The 14,627-nt window shown below is 32.4% G+C and overlaps 1 protein-coding gene across 3 annotated transcripts in view; it reads right to left on the bottom strand.

The window, feature by feature from the left end:
* The window catches only part of LOC126875343 (uncharacterized), a 38,930-nt gene that overhangs the window by 2,374 nt on the left and 21,929 nt on the right, over positions 1-14,627 (bottom strand). For all 3 annotated transcript variants that reach the window (XM_050638247.1, XM_050638248.1, XM_050638245.1), the window contains 6 exons: positions 4,744-4,908; positions 3,952-4,180; positions 3,388-3,704; positions 2,422-2,795; positions 1,833-2,024; positions 477-804 (listed from right to left, as the gene is read on the bottom strand). In XM_050638247.1, coding sequence (XP_050494204.1) covers positions 477-804; positions 1,833-2,024; positions 2,422-2,795; positions 3,388-3,704; positions 3,952-4,180; positions 4,744-4,908 — 1,605 coding nt within the window. The remainder of the gene's footprint in view (positions 1-476; positions 805-1,832; positions 2,025-2,421; positions 2,796-3,387; positions 3,705-3,951; positions 4,181-4,743; positions 4,909-14,627) is intronic.

Here is a 14,627-nt window from a genome sequence, read left to right as displayed (position 1 = left end):
TTTGTTACTATAATACAGAGATGTTATTGAAAAAGATACTTAATTGAAAGAGCTGCTACAAGAATGCTAAGAAGGCAGCTCTATCTTTGACTAATTTGAATAAATCAAGAAAAATTAACTCAAAGTCAATCAAAATCAAATTACATCTTGAAACGTGCTATAAATGCACAGCCAAGAAGACATTCGTAATAATAAATTACGTTTTTGAATATAGAATCGTCTTCTTTCTTCTTCTTTCAATAAAGACAATCTAAGTATTGGAATTACCCCTTTATTGTCGTAAACTATTCAATTATAATTATTACATTCTAATATAACTTCCTTTTTACATTTCTCATTATAATTCATTGCTCGCTTAAAAACAATATTATAATATCACAAAATATTAAAATGCTCCAACAATTTTAATTGCAAGACGAATAACAAATATCTCAAAATACTATCGCTTTGGAAAAAATAATGAAAATCATACTCACTTGGTCTTGCAACGTTTGCATCAAATTTGCCACCTTATCTTCCAACTCAGCAGGCATCGGATGAACAAACTTGCTACCGTCCGGATGCAAAATTTCCAATCCGTGATTTCCGGCGTACGTAATACCTTCTATACCAACCATCGACTTCACATTGTTCACGTTTCTGCCTGATATAATTGCTATATATACATCGGACATGTTCGATAGCCTTTGGAGAACGTTCTTCGTTTCCAAAGGTAAAATGGCAAGATCCGGATGAGTCGCAATAGGAGCTAAAGTACCATCGTAGTCCAGCAAGAGGGCCAATTTATGATTATCGCCGATATACCTAGGGGACATGTGTTATCACTGGAACGTTACCCGGCTTTCATCATGAGTCAGGTCGCATTCGCACGCGCGGGCCCGCCGTGTTCCAAAAGCATTCTCTGACTGAGCATAAACCTCTTCAAACAGTGTCGAACATAGACACACGTAATCCGCAGACTTGGAATTTTATTCAAGAACATTTTCATACTTCGTTCACAATGCATTAAATACATTACGATAACTTAATTAATTTTACAATAGGATAGATTTTTCAAGAACATTAATACAGATGGATACGGTTAATTAGGAAAATTGTTGCAAATGCTCTTGATTTTGAATAGTTGGAAGGTTGCATATGTATTTGTAATATATCACTGGTAATATCAAAGCACCTGGTGGTCAGCGTTCCCTACGCTGCGATGTACCCAAACTCATGCTCAATTTAATAAACAATTCAATCGACCGGATTTTTAATCAGTTTTTGTCGAAAGATGCATTCCATTGGGACCGTTCTGTTAACATACCAAACTTGTGGTTTGTACTAGCATGCTCATCAGCAATCTGCACTCGTACATGAGATAAGCAAACTCTACCTATACACTTTGATGTATACAGTTTTTGTGTAGAAGATTTTTAGTAGAATATTGTGTATTTAAAGTGAGCTAAATTACGATATTTGTCATTAAAGTGCAGCAATCTTTTTAAATTGTGGTTTTAGTTTTTCTGCCCCCTTATTTATTCTTGTCTCATGACTCAACAAATTAGGTTTTAATAAGTAACTACGAATCTACTTAATTTTGTGAGTAACCATCAGTAAGTTTGTTTTGTAATAGTTTGCCCACACACATACATTAAAGTGCGATTAATTCATTTAGTATTCTCAATGTAATCAACAATTAATTCGATAGGAAATTTACATACATAGTGTTAATAATTTTAACACCTTAGAATAACTGGGTTTTAATCGTACAGTGGTTGATTGATTTTCGTATAAGCACATGCTCTGGTCGGGCCCAGTCATGCATGTCGTTGATCTCTAACAATACCTACTTGCTCAAGTAATCATCGAAATCATCCATGGTCACTGGTTGCATCGTGGTTGCACCTACAGAATCATGTTCCTCCAGCGATCCCATTACTTGCAGGAAGGACTTCATCCAATAATTGACATCGTTGATCCTTTCACGGCGTCTTAAGTGATTCATTCTTAATGTGCGTTCGTCTTCTGGCATGGTAAGCGCTCTGGAATGTATACAAAAATTAATTAAGAAGTTTAAAATCGAGCTCACAAACCATATTTATATGTTTGAAACTGTTTTGTTCTTTTTATTTGAACGTTTCTTGGACAAGAATTAAATACTTAAAGTCATTGAAAGCAGTAATATTTTTGCTTAAATGGTTAATTAATTTAAAAAAGTAACGATTAGTTGATTTGATGTAATAACATAATAATACAATATTAAAGCTTTAATGTTAACAGGAATATACAAAAATAGATTTATTATAGAAATATTAAATAGATTTGTTAGAATATACATACTTAAAAGAAAGACGATTTGCAATCAAAAACTTCAGAGTTACAATAGTAAATATTTAAATGATACTCCAAATTCAATTTGTATAAACATATTAATCGTACCTATGGATAACTTCAGCAGCTTCGTCTAATTCATAAGGATTACAGATCAAGGCTTCGTGCATCATCTCCCCAGCTCCAGCGAATGGAGAAACGATCAACACACCAGGTGGTGTGTTAATTTGACAAGCGACGAATTCCTTGGCGACCAAATTCATACCATCTCTAAGTGGTGTAACCAGAGCAACCGCAGCATCCCTATAAAATGCTGCCAATTCGTCCTGACTCACGCAACCATAAATGTAACGGATAGGAGACCAATTCGGTGTCGTAAATCGACCGTTTATGCGACCGATAAGTTGATCCATCTCAAGTTTCAAATCCTGATATTCACGTACGTCAGTTCGCGATGGTACAGCAATTTGAAGCATAGTAACCTAAACAGATATATCATTTCGTCGAGTAATTTGATAGGAAACTCATATATTTTTTTTTGCAATTTTCTTTTAGTATCTGATTAATTGAATAAGACAATTTAATAGCTATGTTTTAAACTAAATCTAGAATTATTTGATTTATAGTATTTTATCCTATCATTGAACACTGTTTGTGACCAATAAATTCTTATGTAAGTTTCTTCGTCACTATTTTTCTAAAAGACGGATAGGTCATAACAGATTAACCGTGTGACCTCTTTGGTAACTAGATCTAGCTGAGTTTTATTGACATTTTGCAATACACTCTACTTCAATTAAAACATATTTCAATAATTACAAAATGAATAAATAATACACCTTGAATATTTATTATGAAACATTGCAATAATCCAAAGTAGCTTTACTTAAATAAACGAAACATTTAGACATTAATCTTTCCATTTTATTTTATTTCATGTGTAAGTACTTTGACCTCATATATGTACCTCCATAAATTACCATATATTAAAATGTAAATATAAAGGAAATGCGAATCTTGTATGATTTGCGAATTTTATTATCGCGTTAATATAAATTATAATAATATCGTTACCTGTTCACGATGTTCTGGATGTTTTTCTAGCAACAGCTCAAAAGCCTTCAATCTGTTGACCAGACCCTTGGTATAATCAAGACGATCAACGCCCAATACAATTTTCTGATTGGTCAACATGACCTTGTTAGCACTCTCGGCTAACGAGACGAATCTATCGAATGGAATGCCAATGGGAAGTGGTCTCACACGAACAGTTCTTCCACCGTGCTCCACTAACAGATTCTTACGATCAACCCTGCACCCAAGACTTCTCTGGCAGCAGTCGACGAAGTTCAGACAATAGTCTTGAATGTGAAAACCAACCATGTCGCAACCTAAAACAGATACAAATAAATTTACATTCTTTGATTCGTAACAGTCAGTTTTCAAGATTTTGGCAAATACTTTATTATAACGTATAATCTAATTAAAATTCGTGAAATTTATATATTTGTATTCGGCTTTTAAGAAATAGAATTTAGTACTTTAAATTCACGTTAAATATCACTTCTGGATTAAATTTACAAATTTTAATCGGGAACTTAAAAATTTTTAGCGATATAAGAATCAGTGAAAGCTCACCAAGCATTCCTTGAAGGATTTCATCAGCCCATGGGAACAATCTGAAGATGTCCCATGGTGGGAAAGGGATGTGGAGGAAGAAGCCTAATTTACATCTGAGACGTTTCTCGTCGGCTCGTTGCCGAATCCAATTCGCTGCTAACATTAGGTGATAGTCGTGCACCCAGACCAAAGGCGTGCCATTCGGTTGATTCTTCTGCTCCTTGTAAATTTGTTCCAATGCACTGACCTAAGTCGATACAAAAACTGAATATTTAGTACTAGAAATATCTGCCTAATATAATCTCTATAATCTCGTTTTTATCTCAATAAAACTCAATTTTTACTAAAGGCATATTTTCGATACTTTGAAAACAATAATTCTTTTTCTCCGATACAATTCTATTACGAATAACTTACTAAGTAACAAAATATTCCACGTATGCGGAACTTTTCAGTTCTCATTACTATTATGACAACATAATATCTCGCATGTAAAGGTACGTATCGCTCTGTTTAAATCGCAGCAAATATTTGTTACCTTGATACCATTTTTAACAATTTCAACGTAACACTTATTTGTAGAGTACACAAGAGTATAAGAGTATATAGATAACAGTGTACTTCCTGTGTTTCATATCTTATATACATTTTTCTTTATCTGACAATTTTATCCACATAATCGCTGCCTGACATAGCATCATATACATATATCCTCTCGTCGAATTGAATTACTACTCTCTTGCTATTTCAAGTAGCCGACGTCCTATTGTAATTTCAATCGATACTCCATTCGACGGCGATTATACTCACCGTTTTAACAGCGAATTCCTCGTTGACCGCGGAGTACGCTCGCCAATGTTCCGCGATAAAGGTCGCTCGATCAGGCATAGAGTGGAACAATGGCCAAAAGGTTCCATTGCAACATCCATTGTAGTACGCATCGAAGATGACCGGGTCGAAGTGTACTGCCATAACCTGGAGAACAAATATTACGACCTCTTTAATCCGGCTGTAGAATATAACATGCACATAGATATTAATTAGCGTTCGCTGAGATGTCCCAAGGCGATTCTTTGTATAGAACTAAAGAAGCAACTTCGTAGTTTTCCTTTCTTAGCAACTGTGCACATTATTGTTAGAAAAGCAGAGAATAATACGAATCGCGTATAAAGTAATGATATTTGTTGATGTTATATGTATTTTTATTTTTATTTAACTTCTGCATCTTAATTTTTATATCTTTTAATTCATAAGAAGAATGTACGTAAAATGACATGGTCACATTGCTAATTTCATTTCTTTTTCTCTATTTATTTAACTTCCAAGTCTTTATTTTTATACATTCTGTGTATTCTTAAGGAAATCTCTCTCCCCTTTTTATGCTTTCACGTGCTTTTAGAGGATGAGTTAATTTCAAAAGCGCGATTTTTCAAGATACTGCAATTACTAGCGTATTTATTTTTTAAAGATACAATCCTGATATAGAAAAATATATTTAGAAAAGAACGGAGCACAACAGGATATCGATATGTGTAGATTCTATATTTTAAAGATAACCAGTTAACGTTAATTTTCTATATTATTTTGAATGTGAAGGAATATTTCAATTTTTATAGAATCAAGTGGAAATTTTAATTCACCCATGTAACATCCTGCCATTGGGCTGAATTAATTATTCAACTTCTTCATTCTATCTTCTGACATTTCAATAACGTATCAAATGTACGTGAAAGATATAACAAAATCATATGAGAAAAGGTGATTGGCGACGACTTTTATAATGAAAGAAACTCCCTTTGAGATACATAAAGGCTATAGAAACCGTTACTTGGAAAAGACAGTATTATTACAAATAGAAACATGTACTCATTTGTATTTTTAAATTTTTGCAATAGAAAACAATGAGATCAACGGACCTCTTTTTTAACATAACAATGGGTCGTTAAGCTACCTATTTTCTTCCTCAGCACAATGTTTTCTTCTCGGAAAGAGACTCCACGAGATGCAAAATGATTAAGGAAAAGCTATCTCCTGTTTCTTTCGTTCGAGAATATCAAACACGGTCAAATGTATATAGAATATAATGGCTCGCGAAAATATTTGAACACTTACTATAGACAATTTTATATATATATGTCTATAATAAATAAATAAATAAATAAATAAAATAATAAATAAATATTTAGATATTGTGTGTGTTACATAAGACATTTTCAAATTTCATTAGCCCTGTAACGAGACACAGATATCGTCAAATTATGTCAGACATATTTGAAAACAATCTAAAAATTTATATAGAAATTATGAGATATTTGCTGCAAACATATATTTGATAAAAAAATTAGTATACTACATGAATACACATTTTAACCGTACAGTAAATGTCAAAGATGGTCCCATTAAATATTGAAGTTTATCAATATAATAATTGATTTAATATCTAATTTTGTTTCGTATAATCCAATTTCATGGATTCGTTATTGTCCTTTCAAAATTCCATTATGTCCATCGTACCTAGTTTTATATTCTTGATCTTCTTTTAAAATTCCTTACGATCAATTCCACATTGGGAATTATAAGCAAGTTTGATGACACTGCTCAATGGTGTGAAAGCAATTCTACACTCGATTGCCACAAATAGTCACAGCGTCGATCGAATGCAGCAAATAACTCGACAAATGTTAAATCAATGACGTTACACGTTCTGTCGATCGTCATACGCGTTTGCAGATTGATCGTCGCCATTCCAGGAAGCATATAATAACAATAGACGCAAATTCCTAAGCCGTGGTATACAATTTTCTTTATCAAAAGCAACGATCAAAGATTCAGACATCGTCGCTTCGTAACACGAAATTACATCGACATTAATCTGATAATAAAAAACAAACTGTGTACTTGAGAAGGAACAAGAGGTAAACATAATATCATTTAAAAATTGTGGGACGCCTGAGTGTCTACAATTTTAAGAATGTACCCAGTATAGTATACCAGAACACTGCAATTTCAAAGAAAGTCTATTTTAGATTATATAATTTTATTATGCAACTATTTTCGTTGGTAGAAGTACAATAGGATTTAACAAGCTCGCCAATTTCTTCAGTTTTTAAATGTGTCAAGTTCGATAAAAAATATTAAAATTGCGATGCATTAAATATTAATGTATCGAGCCAATATTTCTTATATCCCTGAGATTTAGTGCGTCCAGGAAACTCGAATAAGAGCTAGAGATTTTACTTGGAGCCATTTGTAGTGTCTATATAACTCCAAACGAGTCTACCATATAAGTATCGATTTTAATTAGCAGTGAGAAATTTCTTTGGCTATCGCGAAAAATAGATCATAAAATTCCGTCATAAATTCCAGCAACGTATAAAACGACACAATGTTCCAACGAACGGAGACATAGTTGAGTTTTATGATGATGAAGGAGATTTAGTTGACTCGTACTACTTGACGAAGTTTAGAGTCTGCTCTAGTTACGACGAGATGGTATGTTTCCAGAATTTTTTCATTTATCTGCTTTAGAAGTAAGTATCTACCTAAAGATACTACCCACTTTTAATTTTGTCAAACATTAAAAAATTTCTTAAAATTCCTAACATATTCTCAGGTAAAGATTTCTATTACCAAAAACCATTCCCTATCGATTCTACGCCAAATATTACAAATAAAATCGTAAGTTTTCGCTTGAAGTGAATAATTTCGTGTAACTCATTAAACGAAAAAAATGCGAACTCTTCTTCGGTAATGTAGGTCGATTCGAACAAACAACAAATTGTACGAAAGTCTAAGAAACTTTCGGTATTTTCCAACGAAATCGCGAGAAAGTGTAGAAACGAGACTCGCGTAAATAGCAATCGGAAGTGCATAAAGTCCGGCGTAGGAGTCGATAACACGATAACGCTTAGTTGGCAATACGTGACGAAGTCCCAGAACATCTTTTGTTAATTGCTCGTTATCCTCCTCGACGTTCTTTTGTTTTGCCCGTAGCACGGCCTCCTTTATTTTCTGAACATTATGAAAACACGTCCACTCTCTGGTTAACGATTGACGCAAGCGGTCAAACAATCGCTAATGAGATAATTATTAATGTTCTCAGCAGGTCTAGACACAACCATCAGAGGAAGAATCTGATTGGTGCTTTAATTATCATTATTTTTTAAATATATTGATAAAGATAATGTATAATAGAGTATTATCTAATTTATTATTTAATTTCACACAAATAAAATAACATTCTTCCAAAATATATTACGTGAAAATACAAATATTCCAAGCATACTCTGTTCTAATCATTCTAAAATAAAATTATTCCACGAAAAAATGATATCAATTCACCAGGAAACAGAAAGCTTCCTTCGTTGTGTTACATTTATTTATCAGTTGCTGACATTACCTAACCAGCACAGAAAAACCTCGTTAACATCTAAATGCTATCGACTGACGCAAATGAAAGTCCAAATGAATAAAGAAAATGAAACTGACTAGTAGTATTAACTGTTTCTTTGTGTGGTGCTTTTACCGTCCCTATTATTTGACTTGGACATAATGTGGAAAACGAAAAAAATTATATAAGCCACGATAAATTGGTCCCTGGCCGACGAAGTTCAAAAGAACTTATCGATACAACGATTGCATTATAACGTTCTCGTATCACGCCACTCCTTTGTTTCCCTTTGATATTCATTAATGGTGAATGGGATGTATTGAAGAAAGAAGAAAAATAATATTGACGAGATACTGTAAACTTGCTGCAGCTTTTTTCGTATTAGCATTAAGAATTATTATTCCACGATATTACTAAAATAACAGGCTAAAATAAAACAGAATAGCAGGAATTTATGGAAATATCTTTTACAACATAACTAGGTCATTATTACGTAATTTTCAAATATATTCTAGATGGTTAATATATTAATGTGAAGTATTGATATGAAAACATAATGGTTACTGCTACCACGAATAAATCATTATCATCGAATTCGTTGAATTTTGAAATTTACCGACTTAATAATATTAAAATTAACAAGTCGCTATAGCTGTTTTAAAATAAAATAAAAGATTCTAAATAGAGTACTTATTGTTAGTAAATATTATGATGAGCACCTCCTTTAAACGTCTGACATATTTTTAACGTATGTGTTATGATCATAATGTGTTGTTCTGATTTGAAAACTAGAAATCAATAACTGATACAGATAGTATCTCATTATCGATGCAATAATATAGTGATACAGTAATAAATACAGTAATAAATAAAATAAAATTAAAAGGATATACATACATAGATACACAGGTAGCTTATGTTAGATATATTGTAAAGAATATATTACAAGGAAGTATCATCATGATAAAAATAGTTATTTAAGTGGTTTCACCCGTATCATTCACTATATTTAACATTGCAACAATAAGAAGTATAGACGTCAATGATTGCAAAAATATCTACGATTTCTTGGCGGTCGTTCATTTAATGTCAAGTATCAAGATTACAATGTATATAATGTATATGCAATAATATACATGCAAACAGCTGCTCGGTTTAGCGTGAAGCGCGCTATTTGTCTTGGCAAGTCTGAGTTTGTCCTTTCGTAACGACATCATGATGATTTTATTGCATAAAAATACGTTTTTCAAGTATCTTTAAATTCTTCTAGCTACACATCTTTTGTATACTGCATCGCTATAGTTTAATGTAGATATATGTATAAGTACACGACATTTTCGTTGTATTTTGCATAGAAATGCATGAAAACGTGTTTTATAATGATTTCAAATGAAAACGCAATCAATCTCGTGATGTAAGCGGAAGCATGCAATATGTGTAATTTCATTTACATATCATAATATAAATAATAAAAAACAAATGAATAAACGACACGTGCTCGTCTTGTAAAACCTACAACGTTACATATCTATGCTTTCAAAATAAACAAAGGTGGATATAGCGATTCACGAGATTACCTATAGTTAATCCAGAGATTTAGGTATTAAATAAAATTGTCCCTATTATAATCTACAACTATTGATTCTTTTTCATAACTTCATCCGTTAGTTTAAAAAAATTTATCTCCAAGCTCAATATACAGTCTTAACAATTCATAAAAGTTTCTAACGCTTTAATGGTAGATTAAAACTGGAAAAGTACAGAAGGCACATACACGTTGTACATCTTTTTCTGTTCAAAATATCTGTTGACTATTCTGAAAGATTAAACTGTGTTATCTGTTTGCATATGTTTTTCTTATTATTTTTCATGTAACAAATGCGCAAAATTTTATGTCATAAAACAAGATAAACATTTCTTAAGTCTACAGTCAAATGGAATTTAATTGTTTAGAAGAAATAATTAGAAAAGTCAAAACACATAATTAAATAAAGATTCTTCAATACTCCAATATTTTAATACCGAAATAGAAGAAATCTCAGGAATCTTCAATACTCGACAAGAACAAAATTTACTCCCAAATTTCAACGAATAAAATCAATCCAAACCAAACAAACATGAAAACAGAATTCCAAATAAATCTATCCGGACACAACGATATGAATTCTAGTGTGATATGTATGTACAAAGATTTCCTAACATTCTACCAAGTTCGACTAATGTTTCACACTTCGTAGACGTCATATGAGGCATTAATCAACGCTGGATCATGATATTTACGCATGGTCCCAGAAGCAGACGAAAAAAAGGAAGGACTGAATTTTCCTCAAAACAATTTAAGTATTACGAGGTCACGCAAACGTATCAGACGTAACAAAATTGTGTTGCGTCACGTTAACGAATCTCGTCTGTCCCGCCAAGCTGACTGACGATGATCTGATCGGCTTATACTCGCTTATCGACTGTGAGTCCAGGGAAAATTTTCGAGATCGCGTAAAACACATGATTAGCGAAAGACACGCCGCGTAGGCGTGCATGTCACAAAATTTGACGTAAGAACGTGTGAATCGAAAAAGCGTTATCGAAGTCTGTAGCGAAATTGAACGCGGCTGATAAACGTCGTTGGATTCGCGAGCGTCACGCCACTGATAACCCCTCTGATGATTTGACCTCTCGACACGATTATCGTGACACCAGATCCTTGCCTCAGATCCATTCGTATACGAGCTGATCGACGCTTTGTAAAAATCATTTAAGGAGCTCGGAGGTGATTTTTCACCAGTGATTTCCGAATAAGGTCGCCGAGGATTGGCTCGATGACTGATTAAAAACAACTCAAGGTCCGGCTACGTTTCGGAGATTGGAAAACATTTCGGGGAAACGTAATCGAGGAGAGCTGATACGAGATGATAATTGAAGGTCTCTATGGGAGAGACTGTCGGCTCATTTGTTGGAATTAGAGGATAATATCATTCAATTTAACCTGTTAACCGGGCCATTTATTCAGCAAAGATTATAAGAATTATATCTAAACTCTTCGAATTAGATACGTAACTGATTTGATCAGGCAGTAAATCAAATTTTGGCAAATGAAGTTCAGATAGACAGAGAAGGGGAAGAGATTTATGACAAGAATTAGTTTAATAGAAAGGGAATTAAGAAAATTACAGTTCGTAGTTGAAAAATTAGCTTAATTAAGAATCAGATGCTCTATAGAACTTGATGCCCAAAGCAAGCAATTTTTGAATTGATTTTACAATTCATTACATCTCAATGTGCAATCAAAATTTGTCTCGGAAACATTTTACGTATTTTCTCATCCAAACGAATCAAGCATCCTCTACCGATTATATAATAACTACTTCGTCATACTAATGCAAAATTGATGAATCCTAACATTTCACCAATATTTCTGTTTTATTCGATGAATTTACCAATAATCCATTTTTCTCTTTTCCGCGGTTAACCCTTTCAACACGGTAGAAAAATTCTTTTCATCAGTTCTTAATAACAGGAGCATAATAATACGATAGAAACGGAAACAGAATTACTAAAAAATTAATTTTTGTAGAGGGGATAGAAAACGTTAAAATAATTCAAAATCAGTTTTACTGAGAGAAGATACATTTATCGTGTTCAGTTAATAAGCTGTTAAACTACAGTGTTGCGTATGCACAACATCGAACATGAAAGGGTTAAATGCATATCTGCTATTCCATAACTCAACTCCGATAAAACAAAAGAATCATACATGAAACTCATATACATATATATATACATATGTATATGTATGTATGTATACATATATATAGTTCTTCCTAAACGTTATTTAGGACAAAAACAAGATATTCTATCTATGCTTGAGAAAAACCCCCGCAACACTGTTATCACAGATACGTAAACACCACCCCCACTATACGATCTTCGTTTGTTCGTTTTTCTCTCAATATTTCCCTTAAAGACGTGGATATAATGATGTATTCATATCAACACGAGACATCGTATTTCCTCGGGAAAATAATGAAGAGGAGTATGATACAACGTTGAGAATAGAAACTCAGCCTCGCAAGTCGGTACACAGGCTACTTTCAAAGTAGAAAGAGACAGACTCTTATGAAAGGCCAGGAAGCTTCGTGCAAATTCCTTGAAAGTCTCTTGCTTTGGATCGTTATAAGTGATAATATATATTTATCGACAAATAAATAAACGTCTATATGATGGCGTTTTATATTATTATGTAATTGGTAAACTGTGGATGTTCATGCATTTATTAAAAATTGACAGATGCAAAAATGTACAAAGTATTTGTAATGTAAATAAAATATGTGAAACATTCATATTCTTTTTTATATAAAAAAGTTACATATATTCTATAAACATATAAATATTTAAATATTATTTATATACCTAATTTGGTAGAGTTACTTTAGTTAGTACAATTAATTAGCAAATAATTGGTTAACAAAACATTCACAGTAAGTAGAGAGGACACAGTATATATATTAGAAACGATTAATTAAATATATGCAGTAAGTGAAAAAAATTTCTATTCAGATTCCCTTTCTTTAATCGTGATCATAAAAATATAAATTCGCATCAACATTCGCAATCTAGTAATTCTATCATAAATTGTAAAATTTGTTTCACAATTTCTTTGGACTTAAGAGAGTTTTAGGCAAAAAGCTTTTTATTTTCAATTTAAAATTTCGTACAAACAACTTTATGAAAAGTCACATACAAATAAAAATATATATCGCGCTTATATCGGATATTTACCATTTCTCCATTTCGCTGTTGTACATTTAAAAATTCTGCTATCGCTCCAGTATCTCTTTCTCAAAGCTTAACGTAACTTTTGTATGTCACTTCATATCTATTTCCCCTCTATATTATCTTCCAGGAATATCTGATCTCCTTTTACGAAGATCTTTTCCTTGTAGCCACAAGCTACGCCACCGTTAACCAGGGACAATTGGCTCGTTCCGCAACAGATCAAATTCGTTCCCTGTGGATCGCGATTTGATTAACTCGATACCGAACAATTCCCTTTATTTGCTCGTTTCAAAGTTCAAAGGTAAATCTGTATAACCAAGACACAGTTACAGCTGACGCGGTTCTAAATTATGCTGTCTGATATCCGGTTCGTTATTGATGACGTTTTCCCATCTTTCTTTCCATCGATGTTTACTCCTATGGTTATTCGAAACGCGAAGCTTTATAATTGAAACGATTGAAGGATTTCGTCGACTCGATATCACAGGGATTACATTGATTTAGTCGATGTAGAGCAATTTTATTTAGTCGATGTAGAGAATCGGTAGCATAAGCGTTGATTGCAATTATGACGAAAATAATCCTTGGACATAATGATCTGTCTAATGTAAACGGTAACCGGTGACGTAGATTACTGTAGAGATACAAATTGTTACGAAGAGGACACGAAAATTTGTTAGATACAGTTAATTCAGCTGGTAATTTTGAATAGAAATTGTTATATTAAATATAGTTTCCAGAGAAAATATTTAGAGAATTCTTCTATCGCAGTAAAGAAGAATTTTATTTGCAAGGTTAGTAATTTAAAATGTAAAAATTTACCTGATAATAATACAATTTTTCTGATAAAAACGTAGTATATTCTTTTTTTGTATACAGTTTTTCTAGTTTTTAAATCTAAAATTAACAATATCCAAGACCTCGTTTGCATTTTTCTGATATAATACACTTCATATGTAAATTATTCATATGTAAGATATTACAAGACTGAAATATTACATAAAAAGTCCACAGACATTTTGTTAAAAAATTGTAACGGAATAATACAAAACGTGAAAGATATGTTATTTCCCCGTAGTTTGATACAAGCAAGGAGAAATATTTCATGCTTATATTGTTCGTTAATATAATCTGTCTAATTTGCATAATGCATAATTGTGTACTGATGATACTATTTTACAAAGATCTTGGTAGAGATTATTTAAGCGCTGATTCAAATACAACGTTTGGCATAATCAAATGCATAAATAGCTAATTCCAAGGCTAGAAACAATCGTAAGACAAATGGATAATTCTTATTGTAAGTTCGTCAAATTCTTTCTGTTAGCCTTTAAAGAACCGATTTTTTATTGAATTTATCATTGGTTTTCTAAAGTTTTTGTAATTCTTCTTGCATCTATAACTACATAAATGAGAAGATTAACTAAAGGAAGTCCATGTTACAGAAATTCATACATTTTAAACATTTTCCAGCATCCAACGAATGCCAGTTAGATTAAATCGAAATCTAATTAGGTCGATCATTTTCCTT

This window comes from Bombus huntii, chromosome 2 (genome assembly GCF_024542735.1).
Source record: "Bombus huntii isolate Logan2020A chromosome 2, iyBomHunt1.1, whole genome shotgun sequence".
Lineage (NCBI taxonomy): Eukaryota > Metazoa > Arthropoda > Insecta > Hymenoptera > Apidae > Bombus > Bombus huntii.
The sequence above is the reverse complement of the archived record's forward strand: the minus strand, read 5'-3'. Positions and strand labels throughout refer to the sequence as shown.